This window comes from Ursus arctos, unplaced genomic scaffold (assembly GCF_023065955.2).
Source record: "Ursus arctos isolate Adak ecotype North America unplaced genomic scaffold, UrsArc2.0 scaffold_15, whole genome shotgun sequence".
NCBI classification, from domain to species: Eukaryota; Metazoa; Chordata; class Mammalia; order Carnivora; family Ursidae; genus Ursus; species Ursus arctos.
Genome location: NW_026622819.1, coordinates 58,810,110 through 58,835,883, shown reverse-complemented (window position 1 = coordinate 58,835,883; position 25,774 = coordinate 58,810,110). Strand labels below are relative to the sequence as shown.

Below are 25,774 nucleotides of genomic sequence, written 5' to 3'. Positions count from 1 at the left end.
TAGATCAAGACAGAAACAAGATCACTCTTTAATTATATTTGAAAGCAGATAAAACACAAACGTTGTCCAAACCACAAAAAATGACCAAACATCTCCCATACTGGCTGATGAGGGGTTCCTGCTTCTTTAGCAATTACAGCTTCAGCCTCCACTACCATTCCCTTGTTCCAGGCATGACTGAGATGCCCAATCATAGAATTACCCCCACTTCCTGACAGCATCTAATCCAGAGTAAAGCCTCATTTCCTTAAACCCTCTCCCAAATCACATAACAACTCTTACCGAGACGCCTATGACTTCTCCCTCACCGCTACCAGTAATAAACTCAACTTGTTCAATCAGTATGTATCTGGTGGTCTTTGGTTAGCCGGGGCTAATAGACCTGACAAAGTTTACACAGAGCTGAAGACAGAATTCACTAGGAGTTTCCAGGTCTCCAGCTGCGGTCCTTCTTAGCGCCTACTCTTTTGGTTAATGTCTGTTTTCCCACCACTAGAATTAATCACCATGATAACCGAGTCCTTTCTTGTCATGTTCGGAGCTGATTCCCAGGGCCTACGCTGGTACCTGGCAGAGGCTGGAACTAAAAAAATAAAATAAAATAATAATTCTGAGCGAATGAATAGGAGGGGCTCAATATACGCAGGTTCCCTTTCATCTCTCAGCTCCTCCCAGTTCGTGGTGCGTACACACAGCATCATATTTTATCTCCACAAACCCACTTTCCCCAACGAAATTTCCAAGCCCCTCACTTCTGGGGTGCCCATACTCTCAGAGCCTCTCTCTTGCCCGAGCTTCTCTCGCTTGTTAGCCCCTCCCACACCTGAGCCCCAAGCCCTCCTAACCCATCTAGAACCCACCTGTCTTCAACATCGGTACCTAGCACCAGACGCTCGCGGACCAACCGCGCCGCTACCTAGGAGTCGACTAGGCACTGAGACATCGACTGCGCATGTGCGGAAATCGGTCTCACACGCAGGATCACTGACGAGGGAAGAGTTACCCCTGAGTTTCCGTCCCGGTCTCAGTCGTCTGGAGCTGCCAGGAAGTCGGGAGAAACTAGCCGGAAGGAGAACCCGCGCGCAGGGCTTTCTGGGACATGTAGTCGTGGAGTTCCTGAGGCTCTATTTTGAGGGAGCCCTTAATTCTTTAGGTTTGCATGTCCCACAGTCACAGTCCAGTGTTACTTTTGTTCAGAATTCAGCTTGGGGCTGCCAAGAGAGATTAGCCTGGGGTTGACTTCTCGTTCCCACAACGCTCTGCGGGGCCCCCGGCGCCTGCTGGGACCTGTAGTCCTCGGTCTGCGTACTGCGTTCGCCGAGGGGGAGGGCGGAGCTGCCGGCGGCCCGGGCGGGCTGGCAGCTAGAGTGGGTAAGATAGCCGCCTCCGCCTCTGCCGCCTCCGCCGTCGCCTCCTCCGTCCGGGCCGTTCGCTGCTGCGCGGGGAGAGCGAGGCGGGGCCGCCGGGGCCGCCATGGAGCCCGACTCGGTGATTGAGGACAAGACCATCGAGCTCATGGTGAGTGCGGCCCGCTGGACCGTTCTTCCGTCCGTCCGACCCCGGGCGGGCCTGCCCACCTCAACGTCCGGCGCGAGGCCGGCCCTGGCCCTTCCCCGCCGCCTTGGCCCGGGCCTGGGCCCTCCACTTGCCTGGCCTCGGGGCCTGCGCGGTTCCTCCGGATCCCTGGAGATCTCAGGCCGGACCTGGCCCGGCCCCCTCCATGCTCCTCGGTTCTCCTTCCTCCCTCTGTCCTATATCCGGGCCCATCTCTCGAAGGACCCTCGCTCGATTATGCTGTGGCCTTAGCTCACACTCGCTCTAACATCTCATTCTCCTTCTCTTAGAAGGGGATTTTCCCCCTCTGAATTTCTCCGGCCCAGGCCTGCACCGCTCTTGCAAGCCCCACTCAGGCCGAGTGAGATTGGGGGGGGGGGGTTTACGGAGGAGATCGATCGGGGCCTCGGTCTCCGCGTCCTAGTAGGGGTCTCAGCACCCTCTCCCCAACGTAGGGCTGTGTGGATGCCGGGATAGGCCTTACGGGGGTGGAGGTGGGGAGCTCTGAGGTTTGAGGCAGTGACGGATAAGGGGCCTCTTTCCCGGGCCCCTGTGGTGTCCGGCTTCTCGGACAAAGGGTTTCCTACTCCGTGGTGAGGGATGTTTGCATAGCAAGGCCCCAGGTACTCTGGATTCCATCTCCAGGAAAGGGAAACCGTAACTTCATGTTCCCCAGCGTTGCTTTGGGAAAATGGGGGCGGGGGTGTCTTTCTCATCACTGCCGCCAGTTCTTTCTTATTAAAAAGAAAAAAAAGAGAGGGAGAGAATCCTAGGCCCCTGGGGGAAGCGATTACTCTTCCATTACAAACCATTGGTAGCCATGCCAGACTCCCCGGTCCTACGGACACCCCAACCGCTTTCCGTTTTACGACTTAGAACCAGAAGGGATTTTTAGAAACAGAACTATAAGAGAGTGGCTAGTAGAAGCGAAAAATTTGCTGCTTGGTGGATGATTTGGTGGAAGAAAAGAAACATGGCAGCTATTATTACCTGCCAATTTGAACATTGGGGAAATCAAACTGGACTCTGGAGAGTTGGGAGGAGGAAGTCTTTACCTCAGCAAATGGACATGCCCAGGGTTTCTTCCTGTGGAAACCTTGACAGTTTCTTTGTATCTCTCCTAACAGAGTAACAGTCCCAACCCCTGGGTTGAGAGGAAAGGTGAAAGAATCTACTTAACCCAGCAAAATGTTTTCCTAGCCAGATTTTCTCCAGTGTGAAAATGTTTATTGAGTCAGTGATTCCACTGGGTAGGGTCGGTGACATCAGAGCCACTTCCCCCATTTAATGCTATAAATAATAAATGGTGACACTGAAAGTCTGTTGGATAACTGCATGGTTTCTGTGGATGATGATATCGGGGGAGTTGAGATGCATGTTTAAAAAATGGAAGTACAGTAGCATAAACACAGCTTAATATTTGCTGTCCTTTGCATAATTCACAGAACTAGACTTCTCCAGTATTCTTTAAAACTAGAAGAAGAAAAAAAAAGCTTTGGTCGTTTCTGCTTTGTGTGCGCACACGTGCGCTTGCTTTTTAAAGGATATTGTCACGTGTGAGTTTTTATTTGATTTTCATTATTAAGTAATTTCTCCTCTTCAGTATAATTTATCAAACTATTATTGTAGTGAAGCCTTTGATGATCTGGAAATTCTGTCGTGGGTTTTTTTGGTAAAATCTCTTATTGGAATTCCATATATAGTACGTATTCTTCTGGATGTACAATACGTGTCCTCACAACTTGAGGAGTACTTCACTTTGAAAAATTGTAACTGGTGCCTCTGAAATTGGCTGTTCTGTGCTCCTTCCATTTCCATTCATTTAAAAAATAAATAGTCTTTATTTTCAAAAGAATTAGGAGAAATACGGTGTAATTCATTTAGTATTTTTGATTGTATGGTAAAAAAAAATCTCTCTGGCCTAAATTTATTGGTTTCCCATACTCATAACTTTAAAAAAGTTTTGATTATACATGATTTTACTTGTTTATGATCTGAAAAGATACTTCAGCCTTTCAAGGACATTATAAACTGGGATTCTCAGAAAATTTAACAGAGATCAATTTTGAAATGGGTTTTCATATACAGATTTTGATATTCTGTCAAAGGGATACCAGTTAAGACTCTTAGGCAACCCTTTTCATAACCGTATATGTATTTATTTTAGTGTAGTAGATAGCCCGGGTATTTAACAACTGATTTAGTAAATCCAGGATTGGGTGTAGGAATGATAATGCCTTAAAATCTGATTGCATGTGCCTCTCTGTATTCACCGCATTTTAATTACAGCTTCCAGAACTAGGTTAAAAATAACTTTTTACATTGGTTTCAAAATAACGTAATTGAAAGAGAGGAACGGGTTAAAGTGATGGTATGTTGAAAGCCTAAAGCATGAAATATTTTTAGATTTTTATGAGTCAGCTTCAATACTCAAATATTTGTGATTGTGCTGCCTGTACCAGTTTGGTACTTAATGGTTAACAGGATAACTTTCATTTGATTTTCCAGAGAGTGCTATATTAAAGACTGAAACAGGCTTTTGGGTATCTCCAATTTGTTAATCTTCATCCTTCCACTTCCTTTGATTTGATTCTTTTTCTTTTTTTTCTTTGTACTTTTTTTGGTTTACTAAGAAATAAAGCTGGTGATAGCCTAGTAATTAAATCTCCAAAATATGCCCCCCCCACCTTGTGACTTCTATGTCTGCCTCAGGCCAGTCCACAAAGAGTGCTTCTCCAGTTGACCTACCTCATAGGGTTCAGTCTTGAATACAGACTATAAACTCTTGAGTAAGACAACTGAATTTATAAATACTGATGGTAAATAATTTAACCACCAAATGACTTTCATGGCCTTATATTGGACCAGTATTATACCTAGTTTGTGGGACTGTTTTTGAAATTTCTGACTTCCATAGAATGAGCATTGTTATTAATGAGGTAGAAAAATAGTAATCTAGTTGGAAATATACAGAGTTTACGAGGCTATGTCTATTGCAGTGGACTTCACTGGAAAGAAGGAAAGCTGCATTATGTATCACATGATGTTTGTCTGTGCTTGAGTTAGGGATATGAGTTGATGTTCAGGCCCTCATTACTAGAAAGCACTCATAGAGCTGCTAACTGGAAGAGAAAGATGGTAAGTTTTCCCTATTAGAAGATAACCGAAATTGATGTTCAAGGTTAGGAAAGGTAACTCTGCTTCCTCTATGGGTGTGAGAGCAGACCCCTCCCTTCCCCAAACATAAATTAATGGGCAGTTATACTCTATTGTTAGCTGTTGGTTGGTTTCCCTCTTTGCTAAGTGACCTTAAGTGACTCATTTTCCTTTTGTGTTATCTCTAAGTGGCTGTATTACTTGTTGAATTTAGTAATATAGGTAAAATACATTGGACCTTATTAAGAAGGTAAGATATCAATGCTGTGTTTTAGAGCTGTTGAAGTATAGGCAGGCCACAAGGCCAAGGAGATGAAAGAAACTAAGTGAAGTTATGGAAAATATTTCTCTTTTTTTCTTTTTGGATTTTTATCCCTTCCTGTCATTGGTTTTCTGAGTGGAGTAAGTGGGATTTAGTGACTCTTTTAAGAAATTGGATCTTAGTTTGTTGTCATCACTTATCCTTATCTACTCCTAAGCTGATTTACCAAATGCAGATTAAATAAACAAAGGTTTAAGTAGGATCTGAATGAAATAAACCACATAGGTATTTACAGACTCATTTACCTGGCTCAAGGGTTTGTGGCTCAGATATATCAATTTTTGCTCCTGGTTTGGAGTAGATTAGATGTCCCTTCAGAATTGACAAGGGCAAACGTGATCCTGTGCACATGTCTTGGTACCCTGGCTCTTGACTGCTCTAGCCTGAAAACAGAGAGATAGCACAGGAAAATCACTAGGCCATTAGAGATTCACACTGCAGCACGTACAGCCACTTGACCCTTGAACAACATGGGTTTGAATTGTGTGGGTCCACTTACATACCTTTTTTTTTTTTATAGGATAGTACTGTAAATATATTTTCTTTTCTTTATTATTGTCTTAATATTTTCTTTCGCTTACTTTATGCAAGAATACCATATATGATAAATATGAAATACAAAATGTGTTGGTCATCTGGTTATGTTATTGATAAGGCTTCCAATCAACAGTAGGCTATTTCTAGTTCAGTTTTTGGGGAGTCAAAGTTACATGTGGATTTTCTGTTACGTGGGGGTCAGGTCCTTAATCTCCCATGTTGTTCAAGGGTTAACTGTATATCCCTGTGAGTAGTGCTGTTTGATCCTATGAATTTTGCATTCTGAGGTTCCTGGGTTCCACCTGGTGGTATTTACACTTTTAGGGAAAGAAAGCATTTCAAGTCCTAGTAATTTCAATTCCAGACTCTCAGCTTTTCTTCCCATAGTCCTCACTTATTCTGTATTTCAGCCAAACGGCGGACCGGAGTGCTTCAGATTTTACTCAGACTCCACCCCACCCCCCCAACACTGATAGTAACTGACCAAGTCCATCTATCGAAGGCTACTGATATTTATTGGAGGAACCTAATAGTTGGCTCTCTGGCCACATTGGCTTAGGTCAGATCTCAGCAGTTCTTTCTTCCACCTGTACTGATAAAGTCCTGTCTCCTCAAAACGCAATTTAGTTGCCACTTCTTTTATTGTCAGTTTACATTATGGTGGCACATACCATTTTGTTTTTATAGCACTGCCTACATGATGTTCTCTGTTAAAGGAAATGAATGAATTCTGGCACTTTGTATGTATCTTGTGGCACTTAGCATATTCTGGGTTTGTATTAAGGTTTCCTGTTTGTGTCCCCTATTAAATGATAAACTCAGCAGTGCCTTCTTACGGTACATGTTCAGTAAACGTTGAATTTTCCTGTTGATTGTTGACGTGTATTATTGCTGTCTGTATGGTAATTCTCACCTGTATCACTAATCTCATAATAATTTATTCCTGACTCTTATGGGACTTATCATATCCTTCTATGTATCATAAAAGCTTGTGATCGTGTCTAAATTTCCCTTCCAGAGACTGTATTGTCTTTTGAATCCTTCATAATGCTTAGCACTTGGGTGTGTGATAGATACATTGACTTAATTAATGTGAGGTAATTTTTTTTTCATGCTGTGAAATGTTTTTAAGATTTCCTTTTGATAACTTTAAGACAAAGGTGTAGATGAATAGAGGAAAGACTGGTAAAGCAGAAGAGGAGGGTGGTGTGTGGTACACAGACATCCATAGACATTTCAGACTTACAGCAGATTGATTTACATACATCCCAGAGGGTGGTTTATAGCAGAGTATTGAGGAAACCAAATTCCTTTTATATCTTTTGATGTGAACTTGCCAAAAGCCAGTAAATTCTGAGGATTCTATGACTTTAGGAAAGTATGATTTAGCAGCAAGGGTATGGGCTTTCGAGGGAAGCACCTGAGTTTGTATCTTAGCCCTGTCTCCTGTTGGCTGTGTGACCTTAAGAAAGTTAACCTTTCTGTGCTGTGATTTCATTATTGGCAAAAATAAGAAAATGTAGGTTTTGCTCCAAGTTGTTGGGAGGATTATGGGAGAGATGTATGTGAAAGCACCTTGGAGACACTTGTCTCAGCAACTGCTTGTCCCTAACTTCCTAACTAACTTCCCCACAAGCACAGGGACCAGGTTTTGGGAAGCAAAGTCAAGGCAGATGATGTTTTAATTTTTACCCCCTAGTTGTTCATGTATTTATTTGTGAAGCTTTACGGAGGCCTGATATTGAGTTGCTTTTAGCTGTCTGTTTAATGAGGTATCTTTAGGGGAAATGATGAAGTCATACAGAATCAGTATTATCTTGGAAATTTGGGAAGTGGAAGTAGTGTTACAATTACTAAGAATTGCCAGTTAGGCATAATTAGACCTGTATTCTACCTACAGAGAGAACCCACCCAACCCTGTTTCAGTAGAAGTTAGAAGGGGGCTGGTGATTAGTTCGTATTAACGTTGAGCGTTGTGATTTATGTTTGATCGGTTTAGTTTTGATGAGGAAATTAAGATTTTCGAGTTCTTATTCTTACTTTGGCAAAGCTGGTGATTTTGACCTTTAACAGAATAAGCAGTGAGTATTATACAAGATTTCCTCCTGAGTTGTATTGTTGTTCATTGAATTAGTTGACAAAGGGGGAAAAAAACCTGTCTGTCAAGAATGTGCTTGTTAGCCTCAGTTAAGTTTCTGCTGATCACAATTGCCTTACAGGAAGTTTGTCTTTGTAGGCAAATGAGAGACAAACCAGGAAGACCTGACAGTCCAGTAGGGTATCTCTAACCTGGATCTTATTTTTGTTTTCACAAAATTCAAAGATTGCAGAGTTCTATGATGTCAGCAGGAAGCATTTTTAGGAAATTCCCTCACGGGGTCAGTCAACAATGAAGACCTTCACAGAAAGGAAAGCTGTGGAGTAGGAACAATGGGATATTAACATGTAAAATGAAAAAAAAAAAGTCTGTGGGTAGAGAGATGGGTAAATATAACAATTATAACAAATATAGGAAACCATTCTAATAGCTTGTCTCAGAGCCACAGAAGAAAAATTAAGTTAGAGCTCTGCTGTTGAGAAAAAGGAACTTGAGTCCTTTTTAATTTTTGTTTTTTTAAGAGTTGAATTGAGAACGCTTAACCAATTTGGGGAACTAATAATAAAATATATTTTGGTTCTGTGAAATGATCACTTGGGAGACTCAGAGAAAGGGGCAGAGGACAGGAAGAACTCGGTCCTTACATTCCTGGTCTGGCTTCTATTAATCTTTGTAGCTCTAGAATAAAGCCTGCCACCAATTAGGCATTCAGTAAGTATTTGAAGGGAGGAGAAGAAAACACAGTAATACAGGAAAAGGCTTGGTGATTCAGGAGGTTCAGAAATGAGTCCATTAGTCAGATTGTGGTTATGTTTTGCTATAATTGCTCAGCATTTTGGTTATAGCAGTAAGTTATATTTTGAAAAGCAGAGTATATTCTTTTAGGAGTTAGCTACTAGCCATAGCTCACTAGCTGCTTTTATCAAAACTGGGTTTCCAGTTTATTCTTGGACTTTAGGGTAATATCACTTAATGAGAGAAGCTTGAGCACTCATTCTTTGCTTGAGATTTTACTTATGTGAGCTCTTTTAAGTTGTGGGTATTAGGATACTTCCATATGATTGTTATGGTGAGGCTAATCATAGACTGGTATTTCAGTCACTCCTGTCGCTTTCCCTACGATGTGATACATCAGAACATCTTTAGTTACTGCCTGTGGACTATTTATTGACAAATCTTGGAATTTTAAAATTCCTCCATTTCAGCTGGATTTGAGATTCTTTGTCACAGACACAGTCTTTGCTGCTAAACACAAAGACTTACTTGGGCAACATTATAATGTGTTTTATCATTAATATTGTGAGCCTCAGAATTGCATGCCTCTGTAAAAGAAAGGCTTTTTTAAGTGCCAAGATATGGAAAGTTAGCCCTTTCAGGATGATTTAACTGGTTCATTTATATTTTAGTTCAGCTAGGCTGAAATATTTACTCTTCAGTATTTTTGTACTTCTCCATTCTGACGTTAATTAACTCAGGACCTTTGAGAGTAAAGCTCGGTTTCTTCTGCCCCAGGAATCATGGCCTTTCTGATTCTTAGACTTGGCAGGCTGCAGTGCTTGGTGGAAAGGGCATGGTCTCTACCACTTAGTAGATGTGGGACTTTTGGCGAGTTATTTCTAATCTTTTTTTTTTTTTTTTTTTTTTGAGAATTAAATCAGTAACGACTGTAAAGGGCCTGGCCCTTAGTAGTCCTTAAATAAAGGTAGGTATTAAATTACTGCAGGAATATTTTTGGCAGTAGGGTGGCAATTGAGGAAGTAGGAAATTTATATGCAAGTAAGTTAACAGTCTTTTGACTGGTTTTTAAAGTTTTTATCTTTGTTATCCCATTGAATGCTTTTTTCTGTCTCCCTTATATTTTACTTATATATTTGCAGTCTAATGGAAAAGTTGGTAAGGTAGTAAAAAGAATGTTGATGTAATGTGTGGACTGAGCTTATGTATTTAAAGGTGTCCTCTAGTAAATTGTTTATTAGTGTTTTTTTATAATTTTCCTTAGTTTACCCAATGACTGGCCATTGCGGGGTATTGACCTTTACCGAATCAGAAGATCACTCTTAAAATTATGCCATGTGTTTTAAAACGTCCTATATTTCAGGTGAGGGTTGAAGATTTGGGTAATGTGTAGATTTGATGTCTTATATGTAGCAAACCAAAAGATTTCTTGCTAGGTGCCTAAATATCTTTATTGGAAGATATTTGAGCCCTCTCATATCATTAATTTTGGGTGACAAATTTTTTGTAATGGTGGAGGAGCTTAGAAAATGGATAAGGAAGTTCATTGTAGCCGAATGGTCTGAGACAATTTATGTGGATAATAGGGTAAGTTTTAGCTCATTTGGAATTTCATATTTATCATGAGTAAAAAGTAATACTAGGGATGTTTCCTTCTTTGCTGTGTGGAATTTCTTATCCTTCTGTCAGCACAGAGGTGAGGAATGCTGCTGTAGAACTTTTATCCCAAAGAGCTGACTCAGGGGTTGTAACCTTTTTTCTGTGCCTCAGATCCACCACTCCATTGACCCTTCCTTCCATTTCTTGGTGGCTGTCCTTTGCCGCTGGTGCCATGGTGGGTGTATGGATTGCTTTCTGTCTTTCAACAGTTACCGAAGTGCATGTTTGGGATTTTATTGAAGAAAGCTGGATACAGTAAACGGAAAGAATCTTGGAAGCTGCTTGACTGCTGTCTTTTCTCAGACTAGTCTGAAAGGGAATACCCCCATTCATTCTGGATTGGTGGATCTGAAGTACAAAATATTGTCCAGGTAAGCAATTACCCTGTATTGTTTTGTTATGTGGAACTCAATCACTGAAAGAAACTTAAAAAACACAATTTCTTTACTTTTTTCCACCGATAGAGAAAGGAAGAAATGTTAGATATTCAGATATAGTGTTCATGGTTGGGATGGATTAGCGAAGGTGTCTGTGGAAGAATTGCTAGTAGACGCTTCGTTTCAGTGTAAGAAGTGCAGTTATTTTTATTGTAGGCTCAAATGGTTTATAGTTATAGTCAAACAGGGAATACAGTAAACAAGGGAAATTTGGGGAATAGCTTGTACAGTATGGAAAACAGGTGATAATTTTAAGGTATTATCTCATGATTTATAGCGAATACCTGGTCAAAATAGTTTTTGTAGTTACCATGTAAAGTGGTGGTGTTTTATTCTTGGGACTCTTAGAGGGCCTTCTCAGGAAGATTTACAAACTGTAGCAACTGTTTATTGGGCATCTGCTAAGTGCCAGGCAGTTAGAGGCTCTTGACGTGTATTTCTTACTCAGTTGGCACATGCTTTACCTTATTTTACAGTTAGTGAAATGAAGCTCATAAGCATTAAGTAAGTGCACGTTGCCCTGGGTCATACAGCTAGTAAATGGCAAAGTCAAGCTTTAGGCTTGAGTCTTTTTGTTTCCAAAGTTCTGGCTCTTTCCCTGTGACTGCATTTGCTGAAGTTTGTACTTCAGCTTCTGGATTTTCAAACTGCCCATCTGCAAGAGCAAGGTGTGGTTTTCTATAACAGGTTTCCACTTGGAAAACATGATAGATCACGGTTTGGCATGGTATTTTTCTATATCTGGTGCTCTTTCTGCTTGGTGAAGAAATCAGAAGATCTTCAGTCAGTTCGTCAAGTGAAGGTAACTTAGGGAGTGTAAGAGAGGCAATGCCTTTAAATGAAAAACATGGTTTACACAGGGAAGTGTTCGCTCTAGTGAACTCGAACCTGTATCTTCTCAGTTCCTCCTTAGTTCTTGTTGGTTATTTAAATAGCTCAGTAGCTTATTATGTGGACTTCTTTTGACCTGTGATTTGTCACTCTTACAAATAAGACATTGTCAGGCAACTCTCTTGAAAACATGACTTTTTTTGGTATTTAATATACTCTCCAGATTATACATTTCCTTTAATCTTAAAAAAATGTCTTTTCATCATAGACTGATACGCTGGCTTTGTGATTCTTGTTGTAGTTTAGTTCCTTTATATTTGTTAATGTTTCTCCTAAGCAAGCATTTTCCACACTTGTCATCTGAAGAGCTGTGAGGGTGGTGGTGGTGGTAGAAATAATAGCAGTTAATACTTCCTGGGCACTTACTCTGTGTTGAGCACAATTATAAGCACTTCAAATGTATAAACTTTTTATATTCATAGTAACCCAATGAGGTAGGTACCATTGTTTCTTTACCGATGAGGAAACTGAATGATAGGGTAATTAAGTAACATGTCCAAGGTCGCATGTCTGGGAAGAGACAAAGATGAGGTATGAGTCCAGGCAGCCTAGCTTCAGAGAATGTGCTTCTGAAGTCCGTACTGTATTGTCTCTAGAATCGAGTGTCATCCAGTGATAAAAAGAGGGGTGGAAATCCTGAGGGCTAAAACTGAAATCGCTGCAAAGGAAAAGGAAACAATTGTTGTGTCGAGTATCTACTTCTGACCTTTGGTAGAAAACAGTTTAGCTCTTAGTTCCATGTTAGCCATCCAAGACCATCAGGCTGTTTCCCAAGAGGATTCGCAGTAGAGTTTGTTGGAGGCTATCTTCCAGAACAGTGCTGTCCAGTAGAACTTTCTACGATAATGAAAACATTCAGTATCTGTGCTGTTCAATATGGTAATCACTAGTCACATGTGGCTATTTTGAAATCTGGCTCTGTCACTGAGGACCAGAATTTTAAATTTTATTTAACTTAAATAGCCACATGTGCAGTTTCAGAATTTACTTTCGTCCTGGGTCTCGTCATTGCTTTAAAACCCTGAGAAATCTGATCTAAGCCACTCCTTATCCCAGGTATGGATCAGTATTAACCAGCTGTGCAAGACTGATGTGTAAAGCCAGAATTCCAGTTTACTAGTTTATGTGCATATTGGTATGATTAACATAAACTTTTTTGATAGGTAGATTTGCTTACTAGTTCCTAATTAATATATCAGTTTAAGTTTTTCAAGTAAGAAACAGAGTTGAGGGACCTGAAGACTCAAGCCAAATGCGTGGAATATTGTTTTTATGTGTGTAGACTTGACCTGCCAGCTCAGATCATAGTCAGGTGGCTTAGTTAGCGTGGACTCAACCAGAAAAGTGAGGTATTTGCTGGACTGGGACTGAGACCACCTCATTCAGCTTATATTAGGGATGGGTGGTTTTTCCGTATGGCAGAACCTCTTCCTTCAACTTCTTTCCTTGCCCTTTTTTTTTTTTTTTTAAGATTTTATTTATTTATTTAACACAGATAGAGACAGCCAGCGAGAGAGGGAACACAAGCAGGGGGAGTGGGAGAGGAAGAAGCAGGCTCATAACGGAGGAGCCTGATGTGGGGCTCGATCCCATCACGCTGGGATCACGCCCTGAGCCGAAGGCAGACGCTTAACCGCTGTGCCACCCAGGCGCCCCTCTCTCCTTGCTTTTAACTTCCCAAAACCTTTTCTGATTAAGGCATCATTTTTAGACAAGTTAGTACATTCAGCTTGAATGCACTCTTGACTTTATAGGTCTAAGTAGCTCTTCGTTTCCCTACAGAAAACTGAAGGAAATAAATGCCTTTATCGTTGCTATGATCCATTTTGTATTCATTTTTGACTCTAAGAACGTAATTAGATTTTTTTTGCTTCCCTGTAGCCTCTTTTGACCAAAACAGATGTATTGGCTTATTTAATTTGGTCATATAGTGTGGGGTGGAATAAGAATGTACTCATAAAAAATAAACTAGGTGGTACATTCTCTTTGCATTTTATTATGTTATTAAATGAGCTTGTTTTTAGCTTGCTATATCATTACTTTGAGACTTGCTCTTGTTCTTCTGTTCTGAACAAAGAAAGAGTAACATAACCAGATTTGTATTTTAGGAAGTTAACTTTTCGGTGTGCGCAAGGTAGATTAAAGAGACTGAAGGCAGGGAGACCAGTTAGTTCAAGTGCGCAATGAGGAAGGCAAACCAAAGCATTGGCAGTGGGCGTGATGAAGGTGGGGTGGACTTAAAAAAGAAGTAGGCGGTAGGATCTACAGAATTTGGGGATTGGTTATTGGAGTAGTTGATGGATGGACTATAGTATGAATTTTAGATTTTTGCCTTGGGCATCAGGATGAATGTTTACTGCCTTTTCCAAGATAAGGAGTACTAGAAGAAGGGCATACAGGGCGTGGGAGAGGTGGAGGGAAAAAGAATGAATTTAATTTATGATGAATTTGAGTTTCGTATTGTGAATCCACCAAGAGAGGTATCTGGTGGGAATATGAGCATCAGAGAAAGCAGGGAAAGAGAGAAAGATTTGGGAATTTTTATTTCGCTTCAGTGGTAGCTCACTTTACTCAGTAAAGTTGTAAGGTTTTGCAGAGTGTAGATTGAGGAATCTGTGTATCAGTGTATGGGAATGCTAACATAAAGGGATAGACTATGACCAAGGTCAAATGACCTTATGAGATCATACGTGATCATACTGATCAAGTGGTGGTACCACTTTCCTTTTCATCTGAACCGGGGTATCCCATGACAGTATGTTCCCAGTCTGCAGATTAGCCTTTTATGTTTGGGTTATGATTTTCTTTTTTTTACTATAATGGTTTGTTTAATGGAGGTACAGTTTTTGATATGTGTTTTTTAAAACTCCAGGTTGTCACTGTGTATCTTATGGGCATTTATGCTAATTAAGTTCTGTGCATCTGGTGACCAAAACAAGGGGAAATAACCCAATCAGTGAATGTTCTGGATAAATTGTTGACATGAGAAATGAAAATTTGCTCTTCTCTCAGTCTGTCTCAATTCCTGAATGGTTCTCATCTAGCTGTAATGAGTGTGATGATGGTATTTTAAAGACATTTTTAATATCACAACATGTGGCCTAAAGACAAGCCAATTATTTTGTGTACTAGTCAGTTGACGAAACAGTGACCTGGTCAAGTGGAGTGGAAATTAGCTGTGTTGGAATTACTGAGATGGTGTGTCAGTCTAGTGTGGCATGTATTTAAGGGATTTGTAAGGCAGATGTTTACTGTATGCTATTTTCACTTTATGCACTGACTTCAGGCCCTAATTCCCAGGTGACCTGTAATGCTGGTTTTGGTAATGAAAGCATGGAGATACGAAGACTTCATTTTAGCTACAGTAAATCAGTACTTCACAAAAAGGTTTTTAGGATACATTGTATATGTGTATGCTACAAAAGTCATAAAGTACAAAAAGGAGTAGACATTTAAAAAAAAAGTCTCCAAGTCTCCCATTCCCTCCGGCTCCAACTATTCAACCATATTTTTGTGCAGCTTTCATATATATATATATATGTGTGTGTGTGTGTGTGTGTGTGTGCTGTACGTATTCTTCTGCACCTTGAATTTTTTTTAATGTAAAATATGACATGGTTATCTTTCATGTCAGTTCCCAGAGAGCTCCCATATTTTTTGAAGAGGTAATTTAAAAGATGCATGCTGATTTATTGTAGGTGCTATAATTTGTTAAACCAGTCTGGACTGATACACATATAGGTTATTTCCTTTTAGTCTTTTGCTATTACATATAATGCTGTAAAGAATAACTTAGTGTATATGTCATTTTACATATGGAGAAGTATATCTTCAGGACAGTTTCCTAGAAGTAAGGTTCACTAGGTAGTTGCTTTTAAAAACCTGATAGACATTGCCACATTGCCCTCCAGTTATACTGTAACAGTATACACTCTCACAGGCTTTGCTTGAGAGTATTCTTTTTTCCTGATACTCTCGTGGTGTTATGTGGATTTTAAGCTGATTGCTTTTCTAATTGTTCTTCTCTTTTTCCCTCCTATAACTTTTTATTATGAAAAATTTCATATATATATAGAAGAGTTGGGGAAAAACCAGTATAACAAACACCTGTATAGTCTTTCCACCTAGACTCAACAGTTAAAGTTTTGCCATATTTCTATCATTTCTCTGCTCCACGCCTCCATTCCTCCTTCCCTCCCCTTGCCACCACTTCCCTCCCTTCCTCCCTCTCTCTCTTTCTCTCTCTCATCTCCTCCTGTCCTTCTCTCCTCAGACATATATGCTTTGTGGTTGTTGAAAAATTTGATAGTAAGTTGCAAACATGATACTTCACACTCTAAACATTCCAGCACCTGTCTCCTAAGAATAAGGATAGGCTCTCCCTCTAAAACTACATAAACACACACAGAGCAATGTACATATAGATACATCTATCCATATATAACCACATATTATATGTAGTGCACATATATATTTCACCACATATTATATTTCATACATATATAAAACAACAATACAATTTTTATGTCTGGGAAAATGAAAATAATTCCATAATGTAATATCACATATTCAGTTAGATTTTCCTAATTGTCGCAAGAATGTCTTTTCTAGCATGCCGCCCCCCCCCTTTGTTTTAAATGCCAGGATTCAAACAGAATACACCCTTTGTATTTGGTTATTATATTTCTTTAATATCTTTTCATTTGGAACATTCCCTCTGCCTTTTTCCCTCCTCTCTTGGCATTGACTGTTTTTGAAGAGCCCAGCTCAGTTGTCCTTTAGGATGTGCAACATTCTTCATTTGTTTATTTCCTCATGGTGTCATTTAACTTGTTTCTCTAGCTACTGTACATCCTGTACATTGGAAGTTAGGTGAGAGGCTTGATTGCAACCAGGTTAAACATTTTGACAAGAATGCTTCATCACAGGTAAAGTGTCCTTTGCATTAAGTCATGTTGGGAGGTCCTTGATGACAGGTTATTCCCTTATGAGCTATGCTAAATTTGATCCCTTGGCTAAGGTGGCAATAGCCACGTCTCTCATTTATAAAGGTACAATTTTATCCTTTGCTATTAGAAAGGAATTTATGGGACAGTGTTTTGGAACGTTGTAAATATCTTGTTCCATTACAGCATTTCACTCAGTGGTTTCAGCATCCTGATCCTGAAGTCAGTTATTACAATAGCAGTTACAAAATTGTGATTTTCTATCATTCTGTCTACATTTATTAGCTAGCGTTCACAGAGGCCATCCCTGTTTCTCCTCCTTTCTTTGTGTACCATCATACTCTCATGGATTTTTTTATTTAGTGTGTTAAGAATCAGTCTTTCTTTATAAAGATTTATATATTTGAGAGAGAGAGAGGGAGGGAGAAAGTAGGGTGGGGGGTGGAGAGAGAGGGATAGGAAGAGACTCTCAGAATCCCTGCTGATCACGGAGCCCAAGGTGGGGCTCGATCCCACGACCCCAAGACCATGACCCAAGCTGAAACTGAGTCGGACACCTAACCGACTGAGCCACCCAGGCGCCCCAACAATCAGAGTCTTTATTGGTGTTCACATTGTCCCAGATTTGGCTAATGAGAGCCCCTTCAAGGTAACGCCCTGCTTCCTTTTGATATGATCCCATCAGTTTTTGTGTGTTTCTTGGCTTTTTACTTTCTCTGCATTTCAGGCATCAACGATTTCTCCAAGAAGCTCTGATTTCTTTTAGTGGGGAATGGTGTTTAGAAGCCGAAAGCTTTATTGTTGGGTTGTCATTGCTTCTAGACCCTTTCAGTAGGCAGAACTAAAGAGTATATTTAAAAAGAACCATGAGATCATGTTAGTTCCGATTCAAATTGAGTATTACAGGGATATTTTTCTAAAGCTGTTAGCCTTTTGATTTTCAAAATCTAAGGGATCATATTGGTATGTAATGGCTATCCAGTTGAGATACAAATTGTTATGTAAATAGGCAGATAAATAACTCCATTCTTCATTGAGCATGTACTCAAACAGGTACCGTTTGGTTATATGGGGAGTACAGAACAGAATCAACTATGTACCTTGCTTGCAGAAGCTTACAGTCTTTTACATAAAAAACTATAGTACGGTGTGAAAACTGGTAGGGATCATGAGAGGTAGACATACAATGTTTTACTTATCCTTTGAGGCCTGAGCGGAAATTAGACATGAATATGGGTGTTTTGGGGGAGGGGAGGGCTTTCATAGCAAAGGTAAACAAGTGAACAATGGCTGGCAGGCGGGTAATAGTGTGTAGTGCCTGTCAGGCGGGACATGTAAGTGGTTCTGTGAATATTGGAGTATGACTTGTGTGGTGGGATTGAGGTAGGTAGATTGGTGAAGATAGATTATAACCAAATCTTGGACTTTATCCTTTAGATCATAGGTTATGAACTAGTAGCCTGTGGATCAAGCTTCACAGATCTATTTTATTTGGTGTGCATAGATTTAAAAAATTGAGATATGGGGCGCCTTAGTGGCTCAGTGGGTTAAGCATCTGCCTTGTCTGGGGTCATGATCCCAGGGTCCTGAGGTGGAGCCCTGCATTGGGCTCCCTGCTCACTGGGGAGCCTGCTTCTCCCTCTCCCTCTGCCCCTCCCCCTGCCCACGTTCTCTCTCAAATAAATAAATAAAATCTAAAAAAAACCTGAGACATTTCTTGCCAAAACACTAAGTTCTGGTTTGTCTGAAATTGGAGCTGAGGAGCGGCTGCCTTTTACTAGAGTCAGAGCTTGTGCTTCCCTGGTCCTTAGAGGTCCTGTAAATCTGTCTTTGTCTGGCCCTTACCAGCTTCTGAGCTGTGTGATCCTGCAGGATTGGAGGAGGGGTGTGAAGGTGGGAGATGTGATTTGAGAGGAGAGGTGACTGAAAGCTTGAGCAAGGTCTGTGCTTTAGAAAGATCACTCTGGCAATTGGTTTGGAGGATGTATTGGAGCAGAGAGACCAATCCGTAGACTGTTGGAATATTCCAGGGGAATACAGGGTAGTAACAGATGGTGCAAAGAGGAAAAAATGAGACATTTTAAAATGTAGAGTGGTTAGATTGTATTGATAGATAAGAGTATGTATGTGTATGTATTGACAAGAATGTAAATCAAACTCTATTGAAACACGAAGTCCTGTTTTTTAAAAAGCTTTGCATTCATAAGTTGGTTTCTGGAAGTTAACCACATGTTTTCATCATCTAGTGGTTAATTTTGGAAGACAGTGGGAATAGTTTCTTGCATTGTCACTGTGTAAAGTTTAGTTTTGTAATATGCCAGTAGCATCTTCTGTCAAAATATCTAACTCTGGCTTTATTTCTGAAAGTTGTGTATGAAGTGAATATATTGTGATTTTTTTTCTTATCATGTTCCTTATAATTATAGAGCTAAATTTCTAGGCAAAAATATTAGCAACGCTATATACTTATTTTTAGAGATTTGGCTGCTTTATTTAATTTTCCCCACAATCTCTGCAAGAAGTCAATCCAAAGGATAATGAGTTGACATGGGACTGTCCTGTACAGTTAAAATCACACCTGTGTTAAAACCATCTATATTGTTAATAAGTATTCTGGACCTCTTCCCTGTCCGGTTGGGGCATGACTTGATCAATTCCATTGCCAAAGCTATTACTCTAGACATTTAGTAGCACCACCAGCTTAGGCAGTCTGAGGGAGATAGACCTGGAGAGCATGTAGGTGACGAGACTGGGAGTGAGAGTGACTCACGCTGACAAGCCATATCTGGATTCTGTGTAATAAGCTTCGGTTTCAAAGGATGAACAAAGACTGGTTTAAAGGGCATTTGTATAAATGTTTGTTTGTTTTTGTAACTTACATATAGTGTAGAACACAAATCTAAAGGGTACAGCTGAAAGAATTTTTACATACGGAAACAGAACACTGTGTAACCATTACCCAAATCAAGATATAGAACACTTCAAGAGCACCTTGAGGGCTTCCTCATGTCTGTGCCTGACCAAGTCAGTAACCCTCCCAGACGTTTATTGTGGTCTTTTTCTCTGTAGGTTAGACATGGCTGTTTTTGGATTTTATATAAATGGAATCATACAGCTTAGACTGTTTTGTTTTTTCCCTCTGCTTGCTGTTACATCTATGAAATTCAACCGTTTTAACAGGTTTTTTCCCCTGTGCATTATTCAATTGTATATATAGTCCATGGTTTGTTTATTTTACTGTTAATGAATTAGTTGGATTGTTTCCATTCTTTGGCTGCTATATAACACTTCTAAGGTGGACATAAGCACTTGATTCTATCGGTTATAAAAAACCAGGAGTGGAATTTCTGGGTCATAGGATAGGCATATGTTCAGCTTCAGTAGATACCGTTCAACTGTTTCCCAAGTGCTTGTGCCGATTTACACCCCCACCTCTAATGTGGGAAGTTCCAGTCATCACTTCGTTTTGCTAGTCCTTTTAATTGTAGCCATTCCAATGAGTGTGTGGTGGTATCTGTGACTATCAACTGTTGAGGTATAGTTTACATGCAGTAAAATGTACTCATTTTAAGTGTACTGCTTGAGTTTGGAGAGCTATATACACTCATATAACCACTACCATGATCAAGATGTAGAACATTTCTACCGTCCCCCCCAACCCCTCCCCCGCAAAATTCTCTCATTTCCCTTTGCAGTTCCCCACCACCATCCCTGGCCTCAGGTAACCCGCTTTCTATAACTCTAAATTAGTTGTGTGTGCTGTAGACTTTCATACAGGTGAAATTGTATAGCATGCATATACTGCAAGCACTCTGTTTTAGCTTATTTTACCCAGCGTAATGTTTTTGAGATTCATTCTTGTTGAATCAGTTTTTCATTCCTTTTCGTTGCTTAGCACTATTACATTACACAAGTATACAATGTTTTGTTTATTCATTCTCCTGCTACAGAATATTTGGGTTGTTTCCAGTGTTTGACTGTTACAAATAAACTTGGGTGAACATTTGTGTTCAATTTTTTGTTTGGACATTTCTTTTCTCTTGGGTATACCTAGGAGTGGAACTGCTGGCATAGAGTGTAGATGAATGTTTAGTTTTTCCAAGTAATTGCCGGATCTTTTCCCAAAGTGATTGTACATTCTTACGACTTTCCCACAATATATGAGAGTTCCAGTTTTTTTTTTATAACCTTGTCAGCACTTGGCATTGTCAGATAGTTGTGTGTGTGAAGTAGTGTGTCATTGTGGTTATAATTTACATTTTCTTGATGACTAATGATATTGAGCATTTTTTCATGTGCGCATTGGCCTTTTAGATATTGTCTTTAGAGAAGTATCCTTTCAAATCTGTTGACCCTTTTAAAAAATTGAGTTATCTTTTTCTTTTGATTTGTGGGAATTCTTTATAGTAGTCAGGAAACAAGTTCTTTGTCAGATATTTAACATATTTCAAACATCTGTGGCTTGCCTTTTCATTGTCTTAATGTTGTCTTTTGATGGACAGAAGCTCTTAATGCTTACAAAATCAAATTACTCAGGTTTTTCTTTCATTGTTACTGGTTTTTGTGTCCCATTTAAGAAAATTTTGCATACTCTAGGGTCTTAAAGATAGTCTACTTGCAACTTTATGGCTTTACCATTTTAAAATAATTGTTTTTTTATGGTTGAGCTAGGAATCAAGATTCATTTTTCCCCCATATAGTTATCCAGTTAGTTCAGTGCTGTTATTTACATATACATTAAAAAACTATTGAAAAATTGTTGAAGAACATATGAACACAAGAAGCTTATGTTTCGTTTTTACAGAATTAACCATGTTTATTACAGAAAAATTCAAAATAAAAATAATGTAAAATAAGAAACAAAAAGAATCAAAACTTCCCGATAACTGTTAATATTTGGTGTATTTTTCTTTTATCTATGTTTCGTATATATTTTTCACGCATAAAATTGTTTTTGCAAACTGCTTTTATTTATTTATTCATTTATTTATTTATATTTTTATTTAATTGTTTTTTGAGACAGAGAGCATGCGTGCCACCTGGGGCAGGGAGGGGGTGCGCAGAGGGAGAGGGAGATTCTAAATCAGGCTCCACACTTAGGGCGAGCCTGATGCAGGACTAAATCTTACAGCCCTGAGATCATGACCTGAGCTGAAATCAAGAGTCGAAATCAAGAGTCGGACGCTTAGCCATCTGAGCCGCCCAGGTGCTCCTGCAAACTGCTTTTAAAACTCAACAATACTTGTGGCATTTTTCTGAACCATTTTATATTTCTTTGTAATAATTTTGAAGGAGTGCCTTGTGTATATGAATGTGGAAATGGCTAACTAGTTAAACTATTCCTTTATTATACATTTAAATTCTTTCTTTTTTAAAAATTATTTCTTATTTGGGGCACCGGGGTGGCTGAGTCATTAAGCATCTGCCTTTGGCTTGGGTCATGATCCCAGAGTCCTGGGATCGAGCCCCATGGGGCTCCCCACTGAGCAGGGAGCCTGCTTCTCCTCCCTATGCCTGATGCTCCTGCTACTTGTGCTTGCTCTCTGTCAAATAAATAAATACAATCTTTAAAAATAAATAAATAAATAGATAAATATTATTTCTAATTTATAGCAATTTAAAGCTGGGTTATTCTTTCTTGTAGTTTTATCTTTGAACACATCTGTGAGTATTATCTTGGGATAATTTTTAAGGGGTAGAATCGATGGAATTTTTAAGAACATGTGTATTTTATATGGCCAAAAGTTTACTCACTTTCTGTTACTTATATGAACATGAAACAACAGACCATATTCTCTCTATAAAAGTGCTGTTTTCTCCATGTTTAGGCCTTTTTAGAATATTAATTAAAAAATAATACCAGAGCTGAAATCAATCAAGCAGAAACCAGAAGTACAGTAGAGCAGATCAACAGGACTAGAAGCTGGTTCTTTGAGAGAATCAATAAAATTGACAGACCACTGGCAAGACTTATCCAAAAGAAAAGAGAAAGGACCCAGATTATTAAAATTATGAATGAAAAAGGAGAGGTCACGACGAGCACCATTGAAATTGGAAGGATTATTAGAAATTTTTATCAACAGCTATATGCCAATAAACTAAGCAATCTGGAAGAGATGGAATCCTTCCTGGAAACCTATAAACTACCAAGATTGAAACCGGAAGAAATTGATTCCTTAAACAGGCCAATTAATTATGAAGAAATTGAGTCAGTGATAAACAACCTTCCAAATAACAAAACTCCAGGCCCGGACGGTTTTCCTGGGGAATTCTACCAAACATTCAAAGAAGAAATAATACCTATTCTCCTAAAGCTATTTCAAAAAATAGAAACATAAGGAAAGCTACCAAACTCATTCTATGAGGCCAATATTACCTTGATCCCCAAACCAGGCAAAGACCCCCTCAAAAAGGAGAATTACAGACCGATTTCCCTAATGAATATGGACGCCAAAATCCTCAACAAGATACTTGCTAATAGAATCCAACAGTACATTAAAAGGATTATCCATCACGATCAAGTGGGATTCATACCTGGGATGCAAGCGTGGTTCAATATTCGCAAATCAATCAGCGTGATACATCATATCAACAAGAAAAGACTCAGGAACCATATGATCCTCTCAATCGATGCCGAAAAAGCATTTGACAAAATACAGCATCCTTTCCTGATTAAAACCCTTCAGAGTGTAGGAATAGAAGGTACATTTCTCAATCTCATAAAAGCCATCTATGAAAAGCCTACTGCAAATATTATTCTCAATGGAGAAAAGCTGGAAGCCTTTCCCTTAAGATCAGGAACCCGACAAGGATGCCCACTCTCGCCACTATTATTCAACATAGTACTAGAAGTCCTTGCAACAGCAATCAGACGACAAAAAGGGATCAAAGGTATTCAAATTGGCAAAGAAGAAGTCAAAATGTCTCTCTTTGCAGATGACATGATACTCTATATGGAAAACCCAAAAGAAGCCACTCCCAAATTATTAGAAGTTATAGAGCAATTCAGTAACGTGGCGGGATACAAAATAAATGCTCAGAAATCAGTTGCATTTCTATACACGAATAACGAGACCGAAGAAAGAGAAATTAGGGAATCCATCCCATTTACAATAGCACCAAAAACCATACGTTACCTTGGAATTAACTTAACCAGAGATGTAAAGGACCTATATTCTAGAAACTATAAATCACTCTTGAAAGACATTGAGGAAGACATAAAAAGATGGAAAGATATTCCATGCTCATGGATCGGAAGAATTAACATAGTTAAAATGTCCATGCTACCCAGAGCAATCTACACTTTCAATGCTATCCCGATCAAAATACCAAGGACATTTTTCAAAGAACTGGAACAAACAGTCCTTAAATTTGTATGGAAACAGAAAAGGCCCCGAATCTCCAAGGAGCTGTTGAAAAGGAAAAACAAAGCTGGGGGCATCACAATGCCGGATTTCGAGCTGTACTACAAAGCTGTGATCACAAAGACAGCATGGTACTGGCACAAAAACAGACACATAGACCAATGGAACAGAATAGAGAGCCCAGAAATGGACCCTCGGCTCTTTGGGCAACTAATATTTGATAAAGCAGGAAAAAACATCCGGTGGGAAAAAGACAGTCTCTTCAATAAATGGTGCTGGGAAAATTGGACAGCTACATGCAAAAGAATGAAACTTGACCACTATCTCACACCATACACAAAAATAAACTCCAAATGGATGAAAGACCTCAATGTGAGACAGGAATCCATCAAAATTCTAGAGGAGAACATAGGCAACAACCTCTACGACATCGGCCAAAGCAACTTTTTTCATGACACATCCCAAAGGCAAGAGAAACAAAAGATAAAATGAATTTATGGGACTTCATCAAGATTAAAAGTTTCTGCACAGCCAAGGAAACAGTCAGAAAAACTAAGAGGCAGCCCACGGAATGGGAGAATATATTTGCAAATGACACTACAGATAAAGGACTGGTATCCAAGATCTACAAAGAACTTCTCAAACTCAATACACGAGAAACAAATAAACAAATCAAAAAATGGGCAGAAGATATGAACAGACACTTTTCCAATGAAGACATACAAATGGCTAACAGACACATGAAAAAATGTTCAAAATCATTAGCCATAAAGGAAATTCAAATCAAAACCACACTGAGATACCACCTTACGCCAGTTAGAATGGCAAAAATAGACAAGGCAAGAAACAACAATTGCTGGAGAGGATGTGGAGAAAGGGGATCCCTCCTACATTGTTGGTGGGAATGCAAGTTGGTACAGCCACTCTGGAAAACAGTGTGGAGGTCCCTTAAAAAGTTAAAAATTGAGCTACCCTATGATCCAGCCATTGCACTACTGGGTATTTACCCCAAAGATACAGACGTAGTGAAGAGAAGGGCCATATGCACCCCAATGTTCATAGCAGCAGTGTCCACAATAGCTAAATCGTGGAAGGAGCCGAGATGCCCTTCAACAGATGACTGGATTAAGAAGTTGTGGTCCATATATACAATGGAATATTACTCAGCTATCAGAAAGAACGAGTTCTCAACATTTGCTACAACATGGACAGCACTGGAGGAGATAGTGCTAAGTGAAATAAGTCAAGCAGAGAAAGACAACTATCATATGATTTCTCTCATCTATGGAACATAAGAACTAGGATGATCAGTAGGGGAAGAAAGGGATAAAGAAAGGGGGGGGTAATCAGAAGGGGGAATGAAACATGAGAGACTATGGACTATGAGAAACAAACTGAGGACTTCAGAGGGGAGGGGTGTGGGGGAATGGGATAGACCGGTGATGGGTAGTAAGGAGGGCACGTATTGCATGGTGCACTGGGTGTTATACACAACTAATGAATCATCGAGCCTTACATCGGAAACCGGGGATGTACTGTATGGTGACTAACATAATATAATAAAAAATCATTTAAAAAAAAAATAAATAAATTAAAAAAAAAAACCTAATAAAAAAAATAATAATACCAATTTGGTTAAAGAATTTAACAAGTTATTTCTGGAATTACTAGTGATATTGGATATATTATGATGTTTGTGGCTATTTATGTTTCTTTTGTGAGAAAGGGAAATGTGTGGAATAGCTGTAGTTGTACTCTCTTGATTTAAATCTGGGTGTTTTGGGGGCAGGTGGCGGAAGGAAGTCACCAGGGTGAGGAACTTCTGAGTTTGTTGTGGCTGGGACAGTGTTGCCTTTTTGTGATCAAAATGGCCACTTTTGGTAGAAGCCAGCTGCAGAATTATTTTCTTTACTCAGTGTACTGTGGCAGGCTTAAAGCCAGTCCCTGTTCTGGCCAGACCCTGGCTCCAGATCCTCTTTATGAAGTACTTAGGGATCCGTCATGTTTGGCCTTACTCATTGCTTCAAGGACACTCACTCCTTATTAGCCTTCTTTGAGCTAGGAGGTGAGGTTCT

General features: G+C 39.6%; 1 protein-coding gene and 1 long non-coding RNA gene across 16 annotated transcripts in view; one reads left to right on the top strand and one right to left on the bottom strand.

Annotated features, from left to right (window-relative positions):
* Positions 1 to 1,016, bottom strand: part of LOC123001701 (uncharacterized) — a 71,024-nt gene extending 70,008 nt beyond the window's left edge. For all 11 annotated transcript variants that reach the window (XR_008959248.1, XR_008959242.1, XR_008959241.1 and 8 more), the window contains exon 1: positions 861 to 1,016. This is a non-coding gene — a long non-coding RNA (uncharacterized LOC123001701). The remainder of the gene's footprint in view (positions 1 to 860) is intronic.
* A 132-nt stretch (positions 1,017 to 1,148) lies between these two features.
* The window catches only part of FBXW11 (F-box and WD repeat domain containing 11), a 121,788-nt gene continuing 97,162 nt past the window's right edge, over positions 1,149 to 25,774 (top strand). Inside the window, exons 1-2 of one of the 5 annotated variants that reach the window (XM_026510967.4) lie at positions 1,306 to 1,518; positions 10,271 to 10,432. Coding sequence is in view for 4 of the 5 variants with exons in the window: in XM_026510968.4 (XP_026366753.1) it covers positions 1,474 to 1,518 (45 nt within the window). In the remaining variant the exon portion in view is untranslated. Of the gene's footprint in view, positions 1,519 to 10,270; positions 10,433 to 25,774 lie in introns of all 5 variants that reach the window. The other 4 variants (XM_026510968.4, XM_026510965.4, XM_026510966.4 and 1 more) reach the window with 4 other exon arrangements.